Consider the following 24,556-nt stretch of genomic DNA (forward strand, 5'->3'; position numbering starts at 1 on the left):
GCGAGCGAGTAGGAAGAAAAACACAAACACACCGTGAGGAAAGAGAGACCAGAGAGAGAAGAGGAAAGCGAGAGAAGAGGAAACAGAACAGAGAGGAATAGAGAGAGCGGGAGGGCACAGCCCTCCATGGACCCTCAACCACCCACACTTGCCTCTCAAATCGGCAGGGGTGGAGAGAGGAAAACGGTTTGGCACGATGCCTCAAGAACTCTCCCTTTTCTCTGCCTCTGTGTAGCACTAGGTCCATAGAGTACAGTAGCCGATATAGCAGAGAGCATAGTCTAGGCTCTCTGACCAATCCCTGCTGAATTTAACAGAGGAGTGAGCGTTCAACCTCCAATAGGCCCCTGACAAATCACTAACACATTTTGGTGCACGACCCGTCTCGGGTCAAAACAACCACCCTGGTTATTTTAGTACAGGGGTAGGCGACCCTAGTCCTGCAGTGCCGCAGGCACTAAATGTTTTTTGATTTAACTGACCTGGAAGACCAGGTGTGTTGAATTTAGGCAATCACTGAAATGATCAATTAGCTCAGTTGGTCAGGTGTGGTGCCTAGATGGAACAAAATCATACAGTACCTGCGGCACTCCAGGAACAGGGTTGCCTACCCCTATTCTAGTATAACCAGGTCTCTGCTTACCGTACCACCTCATCTGTACATCTCCGAGCAGAGAGGCAGTGTGAGCCAATGGGTCCTGTCCCCCTGTAGCAGTTTCCTGCTTCCTCTAGCTCTGTTATTACAGGCCTGCATTATTACGGGGGAGGAGAAGTGGAGGGATGAGGGGTGGAGGGGTACCTGCTGTACCCCCCTCATTGAATATCTAACTTTATACCATATTAATTATTGCAGACTTCCACAGAATGTTTCAAAGAATGTTCACTTTATCTCAGACCGTGTTACTGAACTAGTGCAGGGAGCGTATACTTTATAGGCGCACTGAGGCAGATGAGTATGTTGGAGATTCGCTCCGATTCCGTAATGTGTTAGAGGTTGGTATATTCAAGGACAGACCGTTGTATAATAGTTGATTTGCCAGGATGATATGGCGATAGCTGGTATGAAAGACGTCTGCTTTTGTAACAGCATGGCTGCCGCTTGACCCATGTGACTACACAACGAGCTGTGTCTTTGAGAGCTGCTGTCAGCCATGCTACTCTTGTAAGGGTTCGAAAAGAACATCGCATGCCATTCAGACATTCATGCCGTTGTACGTGTGCACTACATCTAAAATATAGGCTACAGTGTGTAGAGATATATAGATTCCAGCTGAAGAGGCTTACAGGGTTAAAACGGAATATGAAGAGTACATTTTACCACTTCTGACTAAGACCGGGGTTGCGTGCACCCTAACCGTGTGTGGGACTGTGCGTCCCCCAAATCTCCTCTTCGTCCTCCACATGGCATTCCTCTCTTCTCTCTCAGGGCCTAATCTCCTCTCCACACAACACAGCAGGAGTAATACACATCTCTCCTCCTCTCTATCCTCATCCTCCTTTGTGTGGGGCTGTGTTTCTCTAAAAGACAGAGGCTGGTGTGAGGCTATTACAGAAATGGGAATCAGATCACACACAAAGCCCCCCCACAGCATCGATCTCCCTCTGTTCCATTTCCTTTCCCCTTCTCTCTGCCTCTCTCTGGGCTTTGTTTACGTTTGACCGACTGATGCGGGGACGCGGCAGCTCGTCTCCTCTCTTCTCTCTCTGCTCTTTAGAAATACACTCCCGTGGATGGATGGATGGCCTGGGCCGTGTGGAGCTATAGAAAGGAGTCGATGCCAATGTGTTCACTCACTATAGCTTTAGAAATCAGTCAGTCATGCCATTGTGTTCACTCACCGCACAGTAGCCGCCTAGGGTCACTGCTGTCTGTCATTAGCTGCCTGACCAGGGTGTCGTGGTGGTCGAGATTGCACATTTTGTTTTGTGCTTTTTTTAAAGAACGGGGTTCATAAGTTGATTGATGTGTTGATTAGATGGGTATTAACATGTTATATGCTACAAGGAGTTTGTGAAGAGTAGAAAGATGGGCTCCTGTATGTGCAGTACAGTATGGAAGCTATGTACTAATTGAAGTTATCTATATCTCTTTGAAGCAGAGATAAGGTGGTGTGTGTGTGTGCATATAGATGTGTGTTGAGTTCATCCCTCCATGTGATCGATGACAGCCCCCTATCTCGTCCTGTAATCCCCCATGTTCCCCTGCTCCGTCGCGGCCCACACTACCATCCTAGCTCTCAGGCCCTTTAAACAGAACCAGGCATGGAGATGAGTGCATTCACAGTTCAAATGAATGCGCTGAGGTGGTAGTGCTCAGGGTGTGCTCTAGATAAATGAGGAGGAGAAAACGGTCACCTTCAATCCAGGAGAGTGGGACGGGAACAAAAACCTAGTTTAAGCCAAAAGGGGAGGTCGTTTTTTTTATGCGTTTAGCCTACCACAGCTAAAGATATCTTTTATGCTCACTTTTCATTTTTCTACTTGAGTTGATGTTACAGGTGACATTAGTCAGTGAGTTAGACACTGTTTTCCGGAGGTGTTGGGAAATGCAGACAGGTCCATTTAGTTATGATGGGCTGCTCCATCAGTTGGACCGTTAGGCTGTTGAGTGATAGTGTAGCGTGAGATGACTCTTGTCGGACATAGGACACAAGGTGAGTTAACTCTCTAGCCACTTAGTCCTGATCTGGATGCGGAGATCCTCCTAACCTATTGATCTTCTCTCTGAGGCCCTGGGATTCCCCCCTTTGACTCTATAGCTAAAACAGAGCCGTCTCTAATCTGTGGAACTCTTCACCTCTCCACCCCTGGCTGCCCCTGCTCCCCTCATTATGCAATTCATTTAATCCCCTCTACTCAGGAGCCAAAAGGCGGATCCGTCGCCGGGTGCTTTTAGCAACAATCAGGGGCTTCGCTCTAACTAACGACAGAGTATTAAACGATAGCCCCGTTTTCTTATCGTGACACTAAAGCGTGTGATTTCTACCAGCACGCCAATGTTCACCGGAAGCTACAATCTATCTGAAATATTAAAGCTGATCTACCCCCTAAAATGAATTTCAATTTTATTTAAACATTTTTTTTTATGTGTCTCTCTGTAAGGTTTGTACATATTTCCTCATCTCTCTCTCTCTGTTCTGTGTGAATACAGAATACATTCAGGGTTCATCAGCATGGAAATTGCTAAAGGTGAATTTATTTATGCAAATGAAGGAGAGAAACAGCATGGTTTCTGCACTCTGAATCATGTACATGTAAGACTCCCATGGTTCGATTGTTGAGGCAGAAGTATGAATAGAATTAATGGAAAACAGTGGACTAGTGTATTTATGAAGAAAAACCTTGTATGTTTCCTTTGTTTGAAGATGTTAGATGGTATTATTCCGTGTGTATGCGCATGATTGTGTGTGTGTTTGTGTGACTGTGCGTGCTTCCCTGCGTGTGTCTTTCACACACTCTCTTAACCTCTCTGGGATATGTGGGACGGTAGCGTCCAACAGCCAGTTGGCACCTCGCCATCAGCCAGTGAAAGTGCAGGGCGCCAAATTCAAAACAACAAAAATCTTATAATTAAAATTCCTCAAGCATACAAGTATTTTACACCATTTTAAAGATAACATTCTCGTTAATCCAGCCACAGTGTCTGATTTCAAAAAGGATTTACAGTGAAAGCACCACAAACGATTGTTAGGTCACCACCAAGTCACAGAAAAATACAGCCATTTTTCCAGCCAAAGAGAGGAGTCACAAAAAGCACAAATAGAGATAAATGAATCACTAACCTTTGATGATCTTCATCAGATGACACTCACAGGACTTCATGTTACACAATACATGTATGTTTTGTTCGCTAAAGTGCATATTTATAACAAAAAAATCTCATTTTACATTGGCGTATTACATCCAGTAGTTCTAAAACATGCGGTGATTGTGCAGAGAGCCACATCAATTTACAGAAATACTCATCATAAATGTTGATGAAAATACAAGTGTTATACATGTAATTAGAGATTTACTTCTCCTTAATGCAACCGCTGTGTCAGATTAAAAAATAAAAAATAAAAAAAGCAAACAATGCAATAATCTGAGTACAGCGTTCAGACAACAAAGCAGCCAAAAAGATATCCGCCATATTGTGTAGTCAACATTAGTCAGAAATTGCATTATAAATATTCACTTACCTTTGATGATCTTCATCAGAATGCACTCCCAGGAATCCCAGCTCCACAATAAATGTTTGATTTGTTCGATAAAGTTCATCATTTATGTCCAAATAGTTTCTGTTTGGTAAACAAATCCAAACTCGCGTTCAGGTCAAGCCGAATGTCGGACGAACAGTTCAAAAAGTTATATTACAGGTCATAGAAACTTGTCAAACCAAGTATGGAATCAATCTTTAGGATGTTTTTATCATAAATCTTCAATAATGTTCCAACCGGAGAATTCCATTGTCTGTAGAAAAGCAATGGAAAGAGAGCAAACTCTCTCATGACCGAGCCTCACGAGCCTGTGGCACTCTGCCAGACACATGGCTCAATCCCCTCTCATTCGCCCCCACTTCACAGTAGAAGCTTCAAACAAAGTTCTAAAGACTGTTGACATCTAGTGGATGCCTTAGGAAGTGCATTATGACCCCATTTACACTGTATATTGGAATGGCAAAGAGTTGAAAAACTACAAACCTCAGATTTCCCACTTCCTGGTTGGATTTTTCTCAGGTTTTCGCCTGCCATATGAGTTCTGCTATACTCACAGACATTATTCAAAAGGTTTTAGAAACTTCAGAGTGTTCTCAATCCAATACCACTAATAATATGCATATATTCGCATCTGGGACAGAGTAGCAGGCAGTTTACTCTGGGCACCTTATTCGTCCAAGCTACTCAATACTGCCCCCCTGTCACCAAGAAGTTAAGTATGCCTGTGATTACAGGTCCATGGCAGAGCTTTATGTTGTTCTGACGTCAAGTCTCTGCTGTGAGGATTCAACCTGCAGTCACCCCACCTTTGATCTCTCTGCCTCTCCTCTGAGCTCCTCTCATCTCCTCTAGACCTCTCAATCCACCTACACATAACCTATTGATTCACACAGGGCCATAGCGCTTGGCTTTCCTCTACCGTCTCAGCAGCTCTATGCATATTGCTATATTGTTTACCATAAAAGCAACTCACATATGCATTAATTCATTGGCATCAAAAAATTATGTGTTTATTGTGCTTTGAAGAGATTTTTAAGTGAGAGTATGAAGGAGTTCTTCTTTATAGCTGTATTTGACTTTGATCTTGGACAATGGAGTCCCTGATCGATGGCTTAAATCATAGTCGTCAGTGCTGTAGCCCTGTGTGTGATTGAAGGATGCACTGAATGACGCGTTCCTGATGTTGTGACAAATGCCATCACTAAGAGCACAGAGAGAAAGAACTGGTAGCCTGGCATACAGACACTGTCATCCTGGGATATAGAGTACAGACACACCCACACTCAAGAATATAGGATGCACCGTTTTGTGGTGTGTCTTATCAATCTCCTTATGGAATCAACTTTGCCTGACACTGAAACATGACAAGGACTACAGCAGAGCTGTCACAGACGCAAAAAGACACGCTGTTTGTATGCCTTGGAAAATGATTTCTATAGAGTACTGTCAGAGTACTGGATGTCTGGTAAAGTAATAGAAAAAGCTCCGCAGAGAACCCATGCAGACAGGACATGCACACGGAAAACGTAGCTAAGAGGGAGGGAGAGGGGGAGAAAGAGGAGAGAGATGAGGGACAAAGAGCGTGCACGAGAGCGGGAGAGAGAATGCGGAAAGAGAAAGAGAGGGTCACTGCGCAGATGTAATTATTGGATAGATGGAGGAGAGCAGAAGTCAGGGAGAAGTGTGGAGCTCAGCAGAATGCATCTCAGCGCCATCACTTGTCTTTTCTCTGACCCCTGACCTCCAACTGTCCTCCCGCAACCCAAATCTACCTAGCAGGCCGTGCGCTGCCAGTCGGAGTCTGCCCAGATGCTAAATTCGCTACAAAACTCTCCACTAAACAAACAGTCCTGCTAAAACTTGCATCTTCTTTACCATATTATAGTCTGACTACTCGCAAACAGAATTCATGAGTTAATTACCACTGACTTTGATTTTGATCTGTTAAAGTACTTTTTGGGGCAAACAATTTCAACCACAGGCTTGACTGAATTCACCCTCAACCAAAAAAAAAGCAGGTGCTTCCCTCCTCCCTGGGTTTGTAACGGAGTAAAATAATGTTCTCTATTGCAGAAAGAGAGGGAGCAGAAAGAGTGGTTCCGTAGTACTGAAGCAAACACTAATAATCTTACTCTCTCGGTCTTCCTTCCCCAGCTATAGCAGCTGTTCCTCTCTCCTACTGGCTCTAGAACAGATAAACAATAACTAACTAATTAACTTCCAGGGGACCAGGAGGAACTCAGACAACTCTCTCTCTCTCTCTCTCTCTCACTCTCACTCTCACTCTCTCTCTCTCTCTCTCTCTCTCTCTCTCTCTCACTCACTCACTACTCAGTCTCTCTCTGTGTCTCACTCACTCACCCACACTCTCTCTCTCCACTCTCTCACACACACATAGTAGGATGGTTTCTCTACTCTTCTTAACATTAGTCTTAGCCTGGTACCAGATCTGAGTGTACTTTAGCCAAGCCAACTCCTCTGACTACTTGTGAGAAGTTTAATTTCAAGATGTATTATTTATTTATTTCCTCTAAAGTGTTTGTTGCCTCTTATTAGGGAAGCTGTTTGGAAGTGATATATTACTGTGATTTATTCACTGTTAATGAGGGTAGGCCTAAGTTGTTTACGCAGGAGCATAGCTATGTGATAATTAAACTGTGGAGAGGAGAGCGAAAAAGGGGAAAGTGTTCACTGTTTACCTCACCCTCTGAGAGTGTTTGTGTGGGTGTGCGTGCGAGAACGAACTAATGTGAAGTGTCTTGACATGTGTCGGGTGACAAACGAAGTGAATCGTGATGGGTACAGCAGGGGTCACGTTAATGCATACTTTTCTCCGGGTAGTTAAAATGCAAGATGAACTTCAAGCAAAACTTTAGGAAATGTGGCTGGCTACATTCTTCTATGATAAACATGAGGAATCGATGGCCATGAATAGTTTTTGCAAAGAAATACCTTGTTTTTTTCCCTGTAAGCTAATGTACTTATGTGTGGCTGCTGGCTAAATAGTGTGGCACTTCTCTTTTCATCTGATGAAAATGAAGCTATTTTCTGCTAAATGTGTTGCATTCATTTATTGTGTGTGAAGAAAAACTAGTTGCACTCCCCTGGTCACTCTGTTGATGCAAACAAACTGATTAGCTGTGTCAGAGTCTCAGATTTATGCACACTAGAGGTCTTCACAAAACCACCTGTACCCAAGACCTAATCCGGGACACGAGTCGTTCCGGACACAGAACTGTAAATAATGTAACGGGTCGGATCTGATATGATTGTTGCGGGTCTCGGGTATGTGTCATTTTAACTGACCCGTACAGATCCCGAACGTGACTGCTGCAGTAGAGAGAGAGCGAGAGACATTTTATCATTTATGCTGCTGCTCTTGCTTTTCACAAGTGGAGTGTGACGCTTGTAGCTTGTTGTTGGCCAATCATAAGTCATCAAAGTAGCAATAGGCTACAGTCGTAAAGCCTCGTGTGTGGCAAAAGTTAGGAGATACTTTTGGTCATGTAGTGTATGTGAACACCTGCTCCTCGAACATCTCATTCCAAAATCCTGGGCATTAATATGGAGTTGGTCCCTCCTTTGCAGCTATAACCGCCTCTACTCTTCTGGGTAGGTTTTCCACATGTTGGAACATTGCTGCGGGGACATGCTTCCATTCAGCCACAAGAGCATTGGTGAAGTTGGGCACGGATGTTGGGTGATTAGGCCTGGCTCGCAGTCTGCGTTCCAATTCATCCCAAAGGTATTCGATGGGGTTGAGGTCAGGGCTCTGTGCAGACCAGTTCTTCTTGACAAACCATTTCTGTATGGACCTCGCTTTGTGCACGGGGGCATTGTCATGCGGAAAAAGGAAAGGGCCTTCCCCAACGGTTTGCCTCAAAGTTGGAAGCACAGAATCGTCTACAACATAATTGATGCTAGTCCATGGAAACCCATTTCATGAAGCTCCTGACGAACAGTTCCTTTGATGACATTGCTTCCAGAGGCAGTTTGGAACTCATTAGTGAGTGTTGCAATCGACGGCAACACGTTTTACTTGCTACGCGCTTCAGCACTCGGTGGCCCTGTTCTGTAAGCTTGTGTGGCCTACGACTTCGCGGCTGAGCCATTGTTGCTCCTAGACCTTTCCACTTCACAGTAACAACACTTACAGTAGACTGGGGCAGCTCTAACAGGGCATACATTTGACAAGCTAACTTGTTGGAAAGGTGGCTTCCTATGACGGTGTCACGTTGGAAGTCACTTGAGCTCTCCAGTAAGGCCATTCTACAGTGTTTGTCTATGGCTGAAATAGCCGAATCCACTAATTTAAAGGGGTGTCTCATACGTTTGCGTATATAGTGTATCTAATCAATGGAAGATATAATTAAAATTACGAAATTAAAAGTTAAGAGGTATAGAATACAAGGACCAAGAGCCAACAGGTAAGGCTGCTACTTAATATTCTGAATGGAGTTATTTTTAACTGTTGGATGAGAAAGCGCATGTACTGTACCCTCAATTTTGCCTAGCTAGCTAACTTTAGCTAGCTAAACTAGCTTCTCCCAGGTTTGATGCAGTCAAGACTGGTACTACGTAATCATATCTGATGATAAATACCCTAGCTGTATGACAGCTATTAGTCTACTATAGCACAAGTCGGCTTGGTTGGTTGCTGTCTTTCGTCTCTCCCTCCCTGCTCCCAGTGTCATTCGCTCCCAGTAATATGGACGCTTGACGCAACACACACTGTTATAATGCTGTCTTTCTCCCTAGCTCTATAGGAGCTTTAATGTTCTTTGAGAGGTCCACTGACAGCTATGCAATTACTGCTGTATTGTCTGACCGCCCAGCCATCATCGGTGGAAAGAGAATTGTGTGTGTGTGTGTGTGTGTGTGTGTGTGCGCTGTGGATATCAGAAGATTATCAGCGGCTGTCCATGTGAACTGCGCATGTGTGTGTTCATCAGTGTCTGACCGGCGTGTGTGTGCATACTGTATGTGCGTGCGTTGATCATTGTTTGACGGAAGTGTGTGTGTGTTTCAGTTTAACAAATCTGTGTGTATGGGTGTGTTTCAGAAACGGTGCACGTCCACATGCAGCAGTATGAAGTGGAGTATCTCCAGTTTGCCTTCCGTTGGATGAACAACCTGCTGATGAGAGAGCTGCCGTTACGCTGCACCATACGCCTCTGGGACACCTACCAGGTAAACACACACAGAACACTCACATGCATTCACACAAATTGTCACATTTCACTCACTCACAGCCGCAACGTGTGTGTGTGTATTATTCTCCCATTGTGTTCCTTCATAAGACCCTATCCAGCGGAGGTCATCCATCTCTGTCAGTCCTCGCCTCTGTGGCCTGTGCCTCTGGCTCTCTATCTCTCAATCTCTCTCTCGGTCTGTCAGCAGCTCAGAGCAATGAGCCCGTGCCTCAACACCACTGAACTATTACTAAACAAAAGCCTTGTTAACAAACCATCCTTTATAACTCCCCGACTTCTTCCCATCCCTCCCCTCAGATTGTACGACCTAGCTAGCCTCTGAAAGACTGCAGTAGGACAATGGTGCAGAACTCTGTGGCTTGGCCCTGAAGGGCCACAGTGTCTGCTGCTTTTTTGTCTGACTATAAACTGGCGGTTGACTTCTATAAACTGGCGGTTCGTCAATGACATGAGTTGATCCATGAAGTATCGCAGAGATAAAAATGACTGCGGCACTGAAGGACTGGTTCCATGTAGGAAGCAGGTGTATGTGTCCTGCATTGTGTTCCTTTGCCTCAGCAGTGCATCATCTAAGGTAGCCTGTTATCTTTTTATTTCATTTTGTTTTATTGTACATGTGCTCCAGAGGGAGCTGCTTAAACGCTAGTACACCCTAGGCCACAGGTAGGTTATCTAACAAACATCTCTCCTTTGTTCCGCCACATATGGTATATAATACACCATGCTACAGCACAGCACTGAGCCAAGGAAGGCGTTTTGTAAGGACATAAAAACACAGCACCCTCTCTCTATTCTACTTCCTAATTAAACCATAAAGTGTTACTGCCTTTTGTTATCTCTCAAATGGCACCCTACTCCCTATGTTTGACCAGATCCCTATGGGTTCTAATCAAAAGTAGTGCACTATACACTGAGTATGCAAAACATAGACTGACCAGGTGAATCCAGGTGAACCCTATGATCACTTATTGATGTCACTTGTTAAATCCACTTCAATCAATGTAGATGGAGGGGAGGAGACAGGTTAAAGAAGGTCTAAGCCTTGATACAATTGAGACATGGATTGTGTTATGTGTGCCATTCAGAGGGTGAATGGACAAGACAAAAGATTGAAGTACCTTTGAATTGTGGAATGGTAGTAGGTGCCAGGTGGACCGGTTTGTGTCAAGAACTTCAACCCTGCTGGGTTTTCACGCTCAACTCAACAGTTTCACGTGTGGATCAAGAATGGTCCAAAGAACATCCAGCCAACTTGATACAACTGTGGGAAGCATTGGAGTCCATATGGGCCAGCATCCCTGTGGACTGTTTCGAATGGGCCGTTATCATGCACCTGTCGGAACAGGGACACTTGAATAGTGAATGCAGGACGCTTTTCCTGCAGTTAATTTTCTTGCCAGCCAGGTAGGCTACTCCAGTTGTATACTTAATATATTAAGCAGTCTGCTTAATATTAGGAAAGTTTCAAAATAAATGTATAGTAGGCCTAGCCTATAGGAAGCTGATGGGATCCTTCTTTTTTTAATAGAGGCCATCAAAACACTGTTTTCTCAATTGCATGGCATAGTCTATAGAAATGTTGCACAACATGGGTTTATAGGAACACCTATTTAATTCCAGGCATCCACCAGCTATGAGGAGCTGACTCGCTGCGTATCAAGCAACCCTATTCCACTCAAACTCAGGGTCTCACAAAGTGTTTGATTTGAATTTCGTTGCATTTGCATTCATGTCAGAGTGATTTGAGAGACAACAGGGTGCTGAGTACCCACTATTAGCTATTGGTTGTTGGCAAGTTTGGTAGGCATCAGAGTGCAGTTTTGGAGAAGCCTAGTCACTGTCGTAACTCCCCTGTGGCGATCTGAAGGATCAGGTTACAGTGGATCCACACTACAGCATGCTCTCTCTCTCGTAGAGAGCGGGAAGTCGGTTGTTTTATGGGAATTCATAAAATACGCTGCCTCTATGCTCTGTAGTGTTCGCGATTTGAATGTAAACAGTGGAACACAGAGAGACACTTGGACATCAACAGCTTGAATAATTAAACAATATTTATATTTTTGAAAATGTGGGAGTGGTCCGTGGACACTTAAGGGACAGTCATGTCGAGTGTGTTTCATTTGGTGATCTCATGAAGGACAGGGAACACACATACAGTTGAAGTCAGAAGTTTACATGCACTTAGGTTGGAGTCATTAAAACTCGTTTTTCAACCACTCCACAAATTTCTTGTTAACAAACTATAGTTTTGGCAAGTCGGTTAGGACATCTACTTTGTGCAAGTCATTTTTCCAACAATTGTTTACAGACAGATTATTTCACTTATAATCCACTGTATCACAATTCCAGAGGGACTAAAGTTTACATGCACTAAATTGAGTGTGCCTTTAAACAGCTTGGAAAATTCCAGAAAATTATGTCATGGCTTTAGATGCTTCTGATAGGCTAATTGACATAATTTGAGTCAATTGGAGGTGTACCTGTGGATGTATTTCAAGGTCTACCTTCAAACTCAGTGCCTCTTTGCTCTGGATCATGGGAAAATCAAAAGATATCAGCCAAGACCTCCACAAGTCTTGTTCATCATTGGTAGCAATTTCCAAATGCCTGAAGGTACCACGTTCATCTGTACAAACAATAGTACGCAAGTATAAACACCATGGGACCACGCAGCCGTCATACCGCTCAGGAAGGAGATGCGTTTTGTCTCCTAGAGATGAACGTACTTTGGTGCGAAAAGTGCAAATAATCCCAGAACAACAACAAAGGACCTTGTGAAGATGCTGGAGGAACCGGGTACAAAAGTATCTATATCCACAGTAAAACGAGTCCTGTATCGGCATAACCTGAAAGGCCGCTCAGCAAGGAAGAAGCCACTGCTCCAAAACCGCCATTAAAAAGCCAGACTACAGTTTGCAACAGCACTTGGGGACAAAGATCGTACTTTTTGGAGAAATGTCCTCTGGTCTGGTGAAACAAAAATAGAACTGTTTGGCAATAATGACCATTGTTATGTTTGGAGGAAAAAGGGGGTGGCTTGTAAGCCAAAGAACACCATCCCAACCGTGAAGCACGGGGGTGGCTGAATCATGTTGTGGGGGTGCTTTTTTGCAGGAGGGGCTGGTGCACTTCACAAAATAGATAGGAAAATGATGTGGATATATTGAAGCAACATCTCAAGACATCAGTCAAGAAGTTAAAGCTTGGTCTCAAATGGGTTCTCCAAATGGACAATGACCCCAAGCATACTTCCAAAATTGTGGCAAAATGGCATAAGGACAACAAAGTCAAGGTTTTGGAGTGGCCATCACAAAGCCCTGACCTCCATCCTATAGAAAATGTGTGGGCAGAACCAAAATTCACCCAACTTATTGTGGGAAGCTTGTGGAAGGCTACCTGAAACGTTTACCGAAGTTAAACAATTTAAAGGCAATTACCAATACAAATTGAGTGTACATAAACTTCTGACCCCCTGGGAATGTGGTGAAAGAAATACAAGCTGAAATAAATCACTCTCTCCTATTATTCTGACATTTCACATTCTTAAATAAAGTGGTGATCCTAAGACACTGAATTTTTACGAGAATTAAATGTCAGAAATGGTGAAAAACAGAGTTTAAATGTATTTGGCTAAGGTGTATGTAAACTTCCGACTTCAACTGTATATATATTTGACATAAATGTATATTATTTTATATATATATTTGTTAATATATTTTATCATGCACATCTCGTTCTCTCTTTCTGTCTCTCTCTTTCGTTTCACACACACACACACACACACACACACACACACACACACACACACACACACACACACACACACACACACACACACACACACACACACAGAGTAGCTCTGGAGTGGCCCTGGCTTTTTACTTGGTTCTACTAATCAGCTACTTCCTTAAGATCGTATGAGGACTTTAGAATTTAGCTGGTGGTCAAAACTCTCCAGCCCTATCGACGAGCCACACAGACTTCGTGCGCCCTTGTGTGTGTGTGGCCTGACAGCGGCCGTGGCTTTTATTTTTGTTTACCTCAAGGCGTTAGAGAGAGGGAGGAAATTATGAAGGGAGAGATGGAGGGCTTCCTCTGTACCTCTGTATCCACCACTATCAGACCCTGCCATTGATTTAGATGCTTGTTGACGTACGTACTTTGTGTGCTCTCTTGTTAGGATAACACTAGGATTCAATAATAGCAGGATATTACTTATTGTGTCTCTATTGATTGTCAGTTGTGTTGGAGTATAAAATGTGTGTCTACATCATGGGATGTAGAGGAAGCTGACCCTCCTCTCCTGATGACTCACTTTAATTACCGTGGCATCAACGTCTTGGTGGGGCGCTCGGAGGGTAGAGGGGTGTAATTGTGTACCTATACCCTTGTTCTCCTTCAATTACCGTTCTACCCCCTTTATTGACTGGGAGAGAACACACACACACACACACACACACAGGCAAAGTGAAGGTTGTAGATTCAGCCAGAGAGTTATCTGACACATAATAATAAAGCAAAATGGCAGGAGAAGCCCCTTAGTGGCAAGATAAAGTCACTGACCATACAGTAAGTGGTAAGCCTGTAAACTCTCATGACGTTGTTATGAAGTTTAATACACTCTCAAGATCACTGTTCTGACTGTTTATGAACTCATCCAGTCAAATTCCCAGGTCGTAATCCCAGAGAGCAGCAGTCAGGAAGGCCTCAAACATTCAGCTTTTATGAAGTCAACACTGAGCTGCTGCCTACCAAAAATTAACTGCAAAATAAAACTCAATTGATTTCTACCTATGAATTATTGGTAGTAAATCACATCTCCAAAAACACTTCTGAGCCCTGGCTCTGCAGGCCCTGGCAGATATGAAGTATGTGCTGCCTGTACTATGGATCCACTGATGATGGGTTGTGATAAGGAATAACTGTCTAGACTTCATTCTTGCTGATATGAGTTTTTGGAGGTTTGAGTGGTGAATGAGTGGAGTTTCTCTAATCAATGGTCGGGCCTGCAGGGAGTGACCGCGACATGAATTAAACCCTGAGTGGTTGACCTTTTGGGCTAACAACCTCGGTTGTTCCCCTCAGTTATGACCGTACGATCACTGCCAACAACCTGTCTACAGGGACCTCTCAATCCTTCACTTGGCTCTTCATCTCCAAGCCCCCTACACACACACACACACACGTACGGTAAGCATACTCAGCACGGTACGCATACTCAACACGGTACACACGCAAGTCTCACACCCACACACACTCTAATACGTAGCGAAACGATAAAAAGCTGTATGTCTTCTCTCGCATTGAGAGAAAATGTCTGCTACTGCATCCGTGATTAAAGACAACCCCTGTGTTCTCAGATGTGTGGTTCTGCCATAGTGGGGGTTTATATCCAAGTAGGGTCTACAGTGTAGACTTGATCCCTTCCCCAATCATTTTGAGTAGGAGGAAAACAACTTGTAAATGGGGCCATTTTATGTCTGGGCACAAAGGTAATGTGCAGTGCCTTCAGAAAGTATTCACACCCCTGAACTTTTTCCACATTTTGTTGTGTTACAGCCTCAAATTTCAAATAATTACATACAGATTTCATGTCACTGGCCTACACACTTGTATCCCAAAATGTTAGTGGGATTATGTTTTTAGAAATGCTTAGAAATTCTAAAACATTTAAAGCTAAAATGTCCGAGTCAATAAGTATTCAACCCCTTTTGTTGTGGCAAGCCTAAATAAGTTCAAGAGTAAAAATTAGCTTAACAAGTCACATAATAAGTTTCTTGTACTCACTCTGTGTGCAATAATAGTCAACATTATTTTTTAGTGACTACCTCATCTCTGTATCCTACACAGAATTAGTCCAGTAGTTCATTTCAAACACAGGTTCAACAACCAAGACCCCATTGGTAAATTTTAAAAAAGCAGACTTTGAATATCCCTTTGAGCATGGTTAAGTTATTAATTACACTTTGGATGGTCTATCAATAAACCCAGTTACTACAAAGATACAGGCGTCCTTCCTAACTTAGTTGCCGGTTAAGAAGGAAACCACTCAGAGAAACCACTCAGGGATTTTACCATGAGGCCAATGTTGACTTTAAAACAGTTAATGGCTGTGATGGGACAAAACTGAGAATGGATGAACAACATTACTAATCCACAATACTAACCAAAATGACAGAGTGAAAAGAAGGAATCATGTACAGAATAAAGCATATTCCAAAACATGCATCCTGTTTGCAATAAGGCACTAAAGTTATACTGGGAAAAATGTGGCTAAGAAATTAACTTTTTGTCCTGAATACAAAGGGTAATGTTTGGGGAAAATTCAACACATCACTGAGTACCCACTTCATATTTTCAAGCATGGTGGTTGCTACATCATGTTATGGCTATGCTTGTTGTCGGCAAAGACAAGGGAGTTTTTTAGGATAAAAATAAAAGGACTAGATCTAACATTCCTTAACATTCCTGCTGTCAGCATGCCAATTGCACGCTCCATCAAAACCGGAGACATCTGTAGCATTGTGTTGTGTGATAAAACTGCACATTTTATTGTTGCCTTTTATTACCCCCAGCACAAGGTGCACCTGTGTAATGAGCATGCTGTTTAATCAGCTTCTTGATATGGCATACCTGTCAGGTGTATGGATTATCTTGGCAAAGGAGAAATGCAAATATTGTCCAATCCAGGTGTACAAAGCTCTTAGACTTACCCAGAAAGACTACCAGCTGTAATCGCTTCCCGAGGTGCTTCTACAAGGTATTGACTCGGGTGTGAATACATGTAAATGAGATATTTCTGTATTTCATTTTCAGTAAATTAGCAAAATGTAAAATGTTCTAAAGACATGTTTTCACTTTGTTATTATAGGGTATTGTGTGTAGATGGGTGAGAAAGTATATTTAATCATAAGTCAGGCTGTAACACAACAAAATGCGGAATAAGTCAAGGGGTCTTAATAACTTCTGAAGTCACTGTATGGTTTATATAGTAACCCAGTAACTAAATTGAAGACTAGGCACTGAGATTAACTTTGAAGTTTAGGCTGCTGTAGCAAGGTGGAGAAATGATTATCAATAATTATACAACTTGAAAAAGTATACCATAAAAGAGAGTTTAAACAGGTTAATTTCCTCAACAAAACCAAAAAATAGAATGTAATTCAGTCCTTTAATATTTAATACATTTGCAAAATAGTTGAGAATGACGACACTCTCTCCCCCCTTCTCTGAGGGACCTATGACGGTCTGTGTCCCTCCCTCTCCTCCTTTCCTTTCCACATGCTCCTGAGACAGTCTGAGTCACAGTAAAGGCATCAGCATACTTCAGTGCAGCTTGCGCCTATTCGAACCGAGCGAGTGTGCTCCCATAATTCCCTTTAAAAGCCTTCGCTTGACAAACAAGAAAAAAGCGGCAATAGTACTGTTTGTCCACATACACTTCCTCAAAATAGTCAGAATTAATCTAAGAAAACTCAATAAATCTGTCATTAAATTTAACGTTTTTGCCAAAGAGATCTTAGTCGCGCAATTTTACGTTCTTTTTTTATGAGAAAATGTGCATGAAAACGAGTCGTCTCTCGTTGAATGACAACAAAGACTTTGTTGAAGAATACCTACTGTTGATCAGTCACAGACAAAGGGGCGTAGACTTTGGCTCCAAACTTCGACTTGCCTCGCATTTTTTTTGTGTGTGCCTAAACAGCCGGAAAAAGACTCCCCCGAAGTCTAAAACGAATAAAAACATCACAAAATCTCGTCATAATACACTATATATACCAAGGTATGTGCATACACCTTCAAATTAGTGGATTCGGCTATTACAGCCACACCTGTTGCTGACAGGTGTATAAAATCGAGCACACAGCCATGCAATCTCCATAGACAAACATTGGCAGTAGAATGGCCTTACTGAAGAGCTCAGTGACTTCCAACGTGGCACCGTCGTGGATGACAACTTTCCAACAAGTCAGTCCGTGAAATTTCTGCCATGCTAGAGCTGCCCCAGTCAATTGTAAGTCCTGTTATTGTGAAGTGGAAAAATCTAGCAGCAACAACGGCTCGCCACAAAGTGGTAGGCCACATAAGCTGACAGAACTCGATCGTCGAGTACTGAAGCGCATAGCGTGTAAAAATAATCTGTCCTCGGTTGCAACACTCACTACTGAGGTCCAAACTGCCTCGGAAGCAACGTCAGCACATTAACTTTTTGTAGGGAGCTTCATGTAATATGTTTCCATTGCTAAGCGTCAGCTGGAGTGGTGTAAAGCTAGCCGCTATTGGACTCTTGAGCAGTGAAAACATGTTCTCCGGAGTGACGAAACGGGCTTCACCATCTGGCAGTGCGACGGACAAATCTGGGTTTGGCGGATGCCAGGAGAACGCTACCTGCCCCAATGCATAGTGCCAACTGTAAAGTTTGGTGGAGGAATAGTGGTCTGGAGCTGTTTTTCATGGTGTAGTTCCAGGGAAGGGGAAATCTTAACGTTTCAGCATACAATGACATTCCATACAATTCTGTGCTGCCAACTTTGTGGCAACAGTTTGGGGAAGGCGCTTTCCTGTTTCAGCATGACAATTCCCCCATGCACAAAGCAAGGTCCATACCAAAATGGTTTGTCGTTCGGTGCGGAAGAACTTGACTGGCCTGCGTAGAGCCTTGAACTCAAACCCCATCGAACACCTTTGGGATGGATTTGAACGCCGACTGCGAGCCAGGCCTAATCTCCCAACATCAGTGCCCGACCTCACTAATGCTCTTGTGGCTAAATGGAATCAAGTCCCTTAAGCAATGTTTCAACGTGTAGTGGAAAGCCTTCTCAGAAGAGTGGAGGCTGTTTTTGCTGCAAAGGGGGGACCAACTGCTTATTAATGCCCATGAATTTGTAATGAGATGTTCAATGAGCAGTTGTCCACACACATTTGGTAGAGATTGTGCATATACACTACATTATTGAACTGTTTCAACTGGGAAGCATGCGGACACCTTAACTCACCATGAGGAAGTCTCAGTAGTGTCCGAATTAGCCCACTTTCACACCTTAATATTTAATCTCCTGCTGAGCCATATGGCCTTTTGACAACACAGCAGTACCTCACTGTCTTTGTCTATTGCTCTCACTGGGGCATGTTTGTCTTGGAGACCTCTTCTTCTCGCCTCTTCTCTTCCTTTATGCCTCCCCTACATTCTCCATCAGACTGGGAAGGTTTATACTGTATTTACAAAGGCTGCTCTCGACATGCTTCCAAAGATAAATTCGGTCACACAAGGTTCAGAGGGGATTTCTTTAGATTAGTGGTTATTGTGTCAGGAGGAGGACATAGTTCTACCTTTCAAACCTGAGAGTCTGTACACGTAAACGTATGAGTACATGTATGTATACTTCTTGTGTTGTGAGATTTTGGAGAGGTTGGCTTTGTTTCCAAGCCTGTAGAATGTAGGCTGTAGAATGTCGTGTATAGAATGTTGTCCATCGAGTGGCAGCATAAGTGTGCTGTTGCACAGTTAGTGCTTGTTTTCATGAACGCCAGAGAAAGTGCAAAGCAATGTCACAGAGCATATGTAGTTATTGGTTAGGCTGGTGTGTGTGTGTGTGTGTGTGCGTGCGTGTGTGTGCGTGCATGCGTGCGTGCGTGTGTGTGTGCGTGCATGGTCAATGTGAGCCGCTGAGCCTCAACAGGGCTGTATTGTGCCATTAGAGCGGCAGTATGTCAGGGGAGGGTTTAACCTGTGTTGAAATTCTCTCTCTGCAGTCAGCCCATCTGCTCTCCAACACATCCTCCATATGTAATGCCATGTGCCCGTATGCACTCACAAGACCTTCTAATTCATTATCGTCGCCTGCTTTAGTTGCTTTGTAAATGACATACATATGCGTGTAAATTACACAGTCTAACCACATCCATGTGGGATTATTCGATTTGTATCAGGTTGGTATTGGCCAAGCCATGACTGCCATGCCATCGTGTGCATTTGTTGCATGACTGCCATGCTGTGTAGTCATTGGTTGGGTTCTGTATCTGCTCTCACAGGTAGTTACTGTCACGCCCTGACCGTAGAGAGCGTTTTTTGTCTCTATTTTGGTTTGGTCAGGGTGTTATTTGGGTGGGCAGTCTATGTTCTATGATTTTCTATTTCTATGTGTTTGACCAGGTGTGGTTCTCAATCAGAGGCAGCTGTCTATCGTTGTCTCTGATTGAGAACCATACTTAGGTACCCTCTTCCCCCACCTGTTTTGTGGGAAGTTAACTTTGACTTTGTTCAGGGCACATAGCCCAAAGCTTCACGGTTTGGTTTTGTTCTTTGTTTTGTCGGCATCATTTCTAATAAAGAGAAAATGTACGCTTACCATGCTGCACCTTGGTCCAGTCCTTCAGCCAGCCGTGACAGTTACCGTGGACAGACCTGGAGGTGGAAACGCCTGCAGCCAGCCCTAGGGCTATTCCCATGTGTGTCAATGTGTGTGTGTGTCGCGTTAATGCAGGCAGGATCAGGGTACGGCATGTACAGCCCTTAGGGGTTCTGCTGCTGACCGCTAAAGTACGGTGGTGGTTCTGCCACACATCACAGGTCAAATGTCAAACAGGCGACATAATGCAGCGGCCCTCCACAGCTGTTCACACAGAGAAGTTAATGTGTGAATTACCATTGTATTACCAATATGACTGGCAGGACTGACATAGAGTAAATATTACTTTTGAAGGTGGGTTTTGATTGTGTGTGTGTGTGTGTGTGTGTGTGTGTGTGTGTGTGTGTGTGTGTGTGTGTGTGTGTGCAGAGAGAAAGAGAAAGTGTGTGTTTGCATGTAATGGATGTTCATTCATGGCTTCTTCTCATACCCATACCACACACCCACCCAAACCACTGTTCCTAAAACCCCTCACACACACATTCACACTGTTCCCACCCTTCCTTCCCTCCACGCTCCACTCGTCCCTGACAGAGGGGTGTCCAAATTATCCTTGTTGCACAGAGCATGAAATTAGCAAGTGGCTCTGTGTGAATGCATTAGCAAGGGGGTGTTAGGGAGCAGAAAGCCCCCCCCCCCTTTTGTGTAACCAGGAAGATAGAAACACGGTATGCATGGTGCAGAATGTCTGCCGCTACATAGGTCTGGGAGTTGCCAGGGACCTGACAATACGATATTATCACAATATTTAGGTGCCGATACGATATGTATTGCGATTCTCCTGATTTTATATCTATTGCAATTCCATTTCCCCCCCCAAATATTTCTCACCACTTGTCCGCTGCAGAGGAACAAGCGAGAGCCATGAGAAAACGATTTGTGCTCAGTCATGGAAATGAGTGCTGAAAACAAATTGGCTCTCTATTTTAAAAAAAAAAGGAGAACAAGCTGTGAAGGAAAAATACTGGAGTTTTGGTACGATAATGTCAAAAACGATACGATATATGGTCAAAAATAATATCCCGATATGCAACCGGATACATTTTTGCCCCCCATCACTACTGCTACACCGCTCCATTGTAAAGAGCCCCAAGGCAGGGAGGTAGATTCCCTCCTCTAGAACTATGCCTATGTGTGTTGTTGTCGAGCAAAACTGTTTGTGGAAGGTATCATATAGGCCTATTTGGCAGGGAAACTGTGAAGCGAGCTGTGGCCAATTGCTTGTTTCTGTTTGTTTTCTGTTTTGTTTTCTTTAATAAAAGACGCAATGTTGTCCGTTTGCTGCTTTTCATGAAATCACACGTACCTGTTCTTTATATGGCCAGAAACAACTTTGTTCATATGGGCATAAGAGAGTTAGGTTTAGGCAGAACTGTGCTAGCTGTTGGAACGGTTCACAGCATATCTGCCCTACTCATAGGTGGCGTCTCCAATAGAAGCTTCCCCTAAAGAAAATGACAAAAATGACAGTATATAATTACTGCTATCTTTCCAAAAATATATTTACAATCCTTCAAAACACTACACCAGAGAGCATGATTTTGCCACAGATTATCATTAGCTTATTTTCGAACAATAGCTGCAGATTCTTTTAAATCACAAGGCCAGGGCATTTCCTAAAGTCGGGAGGCGTGCGAATTGGGCACCGCGCATAACATGTCAAATAGATGATTGTTGATTTGCGGCTGTCAGCGAAATGCATCTAAAATAGGCCTAGGTCTATCATATTTCAAAATACAATCGCTGGAAAAACACAAAAGAGAGGAGACAAAGATAAAACTAGAACCTGTCTTTAGGGAGGCCATAAAAATGCTCAACTCGCAATATCAAATCAAATCAAATTTATTTATATAGCCCTTCGTACGTCAGCAGATATCTCAAAGTGCTGTACAGAAACCCAGCCTAAAACCCCAAACAGCAAGCAATGCAGGTGTAGAAGCACGGTGGCTAGGAAAAACTCCCTAGAAAGGCCAAAACCTAGGAAGAAACCTAGAGAGGAACCAGGCTATGTGGGGTGGCCAGTCCTCTCCTGGCTGTGCCGGGTAGAGATTATAACAGAACATGGCCAAGATGTTCAAATGTTCATAAATGACCAGCATGGTCCAATAATAATAAGGCAGAACAGTTGAAACTGGAGCAGCAGCACGGCCAGGTGGACTGGGGACAGCAAGGAGTCATCAGAGAGAGAAAGAGAGAATTAGAGAACGCACACTTAGATTCACACAGGACACCGAATAGGACAGGAGAGGTACTCCAGATATAACAAACTGACCCTAGCCCCCCCGACACATAAACTACTGCAGCATAAATACTGGAGGCTGAGACAGGAGGGGTCAGGAGACACTGTGGCCCCATCCGAGGACACCCCCGGACAGGGCCAAACAGGAAGGATATAACCCCACCCACTTTGCCAAAGCACAGCCCCCACACCACTAGAGGGATATCTTCAACCACCAACTTACCATCCTGAGACAAGGCTGAGTATAGCCCACAAAGATCTCCGCCACGGCACAACCCAAGGGGGCGCCAACCCAGACAGGATGACCACATCAGTGAATCAACCCACTCAGGTGACGCACCCCTTCCAGGGACGGCATGAGAGAGCCCCAGTAAGCCAGTGACTCAGCCCCTAGGGTTAAGTAGCCGGCCAGGCAGAGACAGCAAGGGCGGTTCGTTGCTCCAGAGCCTTTCCGTTCACCTTCCCACTCCTAGGCCAGACTACACTCAATCATATGACCCACTGAAGAGATGAGTCTTCAGTAAAGACATAAAGGTTGAGACCGAGTTTGCGTCTCTGACATGGGTAGGCAGACTGTTCCATAAAAATGGAGCTCTATAGGAGAAAGCCCTGCCTCCAGCTGTTTGCTTAGAAATTCTAGGGACAATTAGGAGGCGGCAGGACCAAATCAGAGAGATAGGTAGGAGCAAGCCCATGTAATGCTTTGTAGGTTAGCAGTAAAACCTTGAAATCAGCCCTTGCTTTGACAGGAAGCCAGTGTAGAGAGGCTAGCACTGGAGTAATATGATAAAAAAATTTGGTTCTAGTCAGGATTCTAGCAGCCGTATTTAGCACCAACTGAAGTTTATTTAGTGCTTTATCCGGGTAGCCGGAAAGTAGAGCATTGCAGTAGTCTAACCTAGAAGTGACAAAAGCATGGATACATTTTTCTGCATCATTTTTGGAAAGAAAGTTTCTGATTTTTGCAATGTTACGTAGATGGAAAAAAGCTGTCCTTGAAATGGTCTTGATATGTTCTTCAAAAGAGAGATCAGGGTCCAGAGTAACGCCGAGGTCCTTCACAGTTTTATTTGAGACGACTGTACAACCATTAAGATTAATTGTCAGATTCAACAGAAGATTTCTTTGTTTCTTGGGATCTAGAACAAGCATCTCTGTTTTGTCCGAGTTTAAAAGTAGAAAGTTTGCAGCCATCCACTTCCTTATGTCTGAAACACATGCTTCTAGCAAGGGCAATTTTGGGGCTATTTATTGAGAGAACAGTAGCTTATCTTATTGGGAGAGCATCAGCCATATCCCCGGTGAGTGCGCATATTCACTGTCATTATCATTGGGTGAGTCCGTGCTCCTGAACAGTTTTCTTTTAGAGCAATTACCTCATCCAGGCTTGATGGACGTCAAAGCCTACGACGTGTCTCCCCTTTTCATCGGCCTCAATTAGATGGATGCGTTCACGACAATGTCATTCTCACTTTTTCAGTGTCAGCAGAGTAGTCTGCCCTGTCATTTTTGTGTATTAAAAAGGCTGCTATTATAACCAGTCGTGGAGAGCAAAGTGTCGTAGAATGTCTGCATGAAATATCCTGCAAACAGTGAGTCAATTATATTATTAGCCTAATTTCTGGACTATCCAATCTACTCATCACATTAGGGACTAGTACACTATCTTACTTGAGTCTGAAAATGCGATGATAGATGCATGGAATACTTATCATTAAAGATAAAACTAACAAAACATGATTTTTGTTGTTGTTGCTTCCCCGAACTTGAAACTCACACGCTGCCAATGGCCCTACTCTAACTTGAAATGTGAGTGTTATCTTTGGCAATGGTATAGCCAACATTTGTCTGTTCAGATTTTTATTGATTTATTTTCCTATATTTTGGTTGACTATATTGTCAGAGATTGCTGTAATGTTTTACCTTATTACGTTATGTCTATCCAGAGAGAGAGAGAAGGAAAGAGAGAATGACAGATGGAGACTGCAGGGCTTACAGAGAAGTAATGAGAGGGATGGAGAGGGCGCAACAGAGATATTGAGGGAGATTGAGTGAGGAAGAGCGAGTGTATACCTCTGCAGGGCACAGGAACGGCAAAATGAACCTCGGGGATGTGGCCCCAGCCCCTTTACCCCTCCCCTCCAGGCCCCCAGGGGCCTCCTAATGATTGGCTGATTGGTGACACAGAGAGCCAATCCCCAGCAGGCACAGACAGGGTTAGAGGTGGGGTCAGCCACACGGCCCCAAGCATCAATACTTAATCTGTTCTGCTCTCTCTAAAAAACAGAACTCTGCCGCTTCGCTCACTCCATCTCTCTATACCTCTCCTCTGATGCACCGCTCTCTCCATTTTTCTCATCCTCTCTCCTCCTCTACACCGTTCTCTCTTTCACTCTATCCTTCTCCTCCACGGCCATGTTCGCTTCATCCCTCTGTCTCTCTGTCCTTTTTTTCCTATGCTGTAGACATACAAACACACTGACAAGCTGTGTCGGA

The 24,556-nt window shown here is 43.8% G+C and overlaps 1 protein-coding gene across 1 annotated transcript in view; it reads left to right on the plus strand.

Moving 5' to 3' along the window:
* Window positions 1-24,556, plus strand: part of LOC112214424 (TBC1 domain family member 22B) — a 201,203-nt gene that overhangs the window by 129,817 nt on the left and 46,830 nt on the right. Inside the window, exon 12 of the mRNA XM_024373144.2 lies at window positions 9,262-9,389. Coding sequence (XP_024228912.1) covers window positions 9,262-9,389 — 128 coding nt within the window. The remainder of the gene's footprint in view (window positions 1-9,261; window positions 9,390-24,556) is intronic.

Source organism: Oncorhynchus tshawytscha, linkage group LG15, assembly GCF_018296145.1.
Source record: "Oncorhynchus tshawytscha isolate Ot180627B linkage group LG15, Otsh_v2.0, whole genome shotgun sequence".
Lineage (NCBI taxonomy): Eukaryota > Metazoa > Chordata > Actinopteri > Salmoniformes > Salmonidae > Oncorhynchus > Oncorhynchus tshawytscha.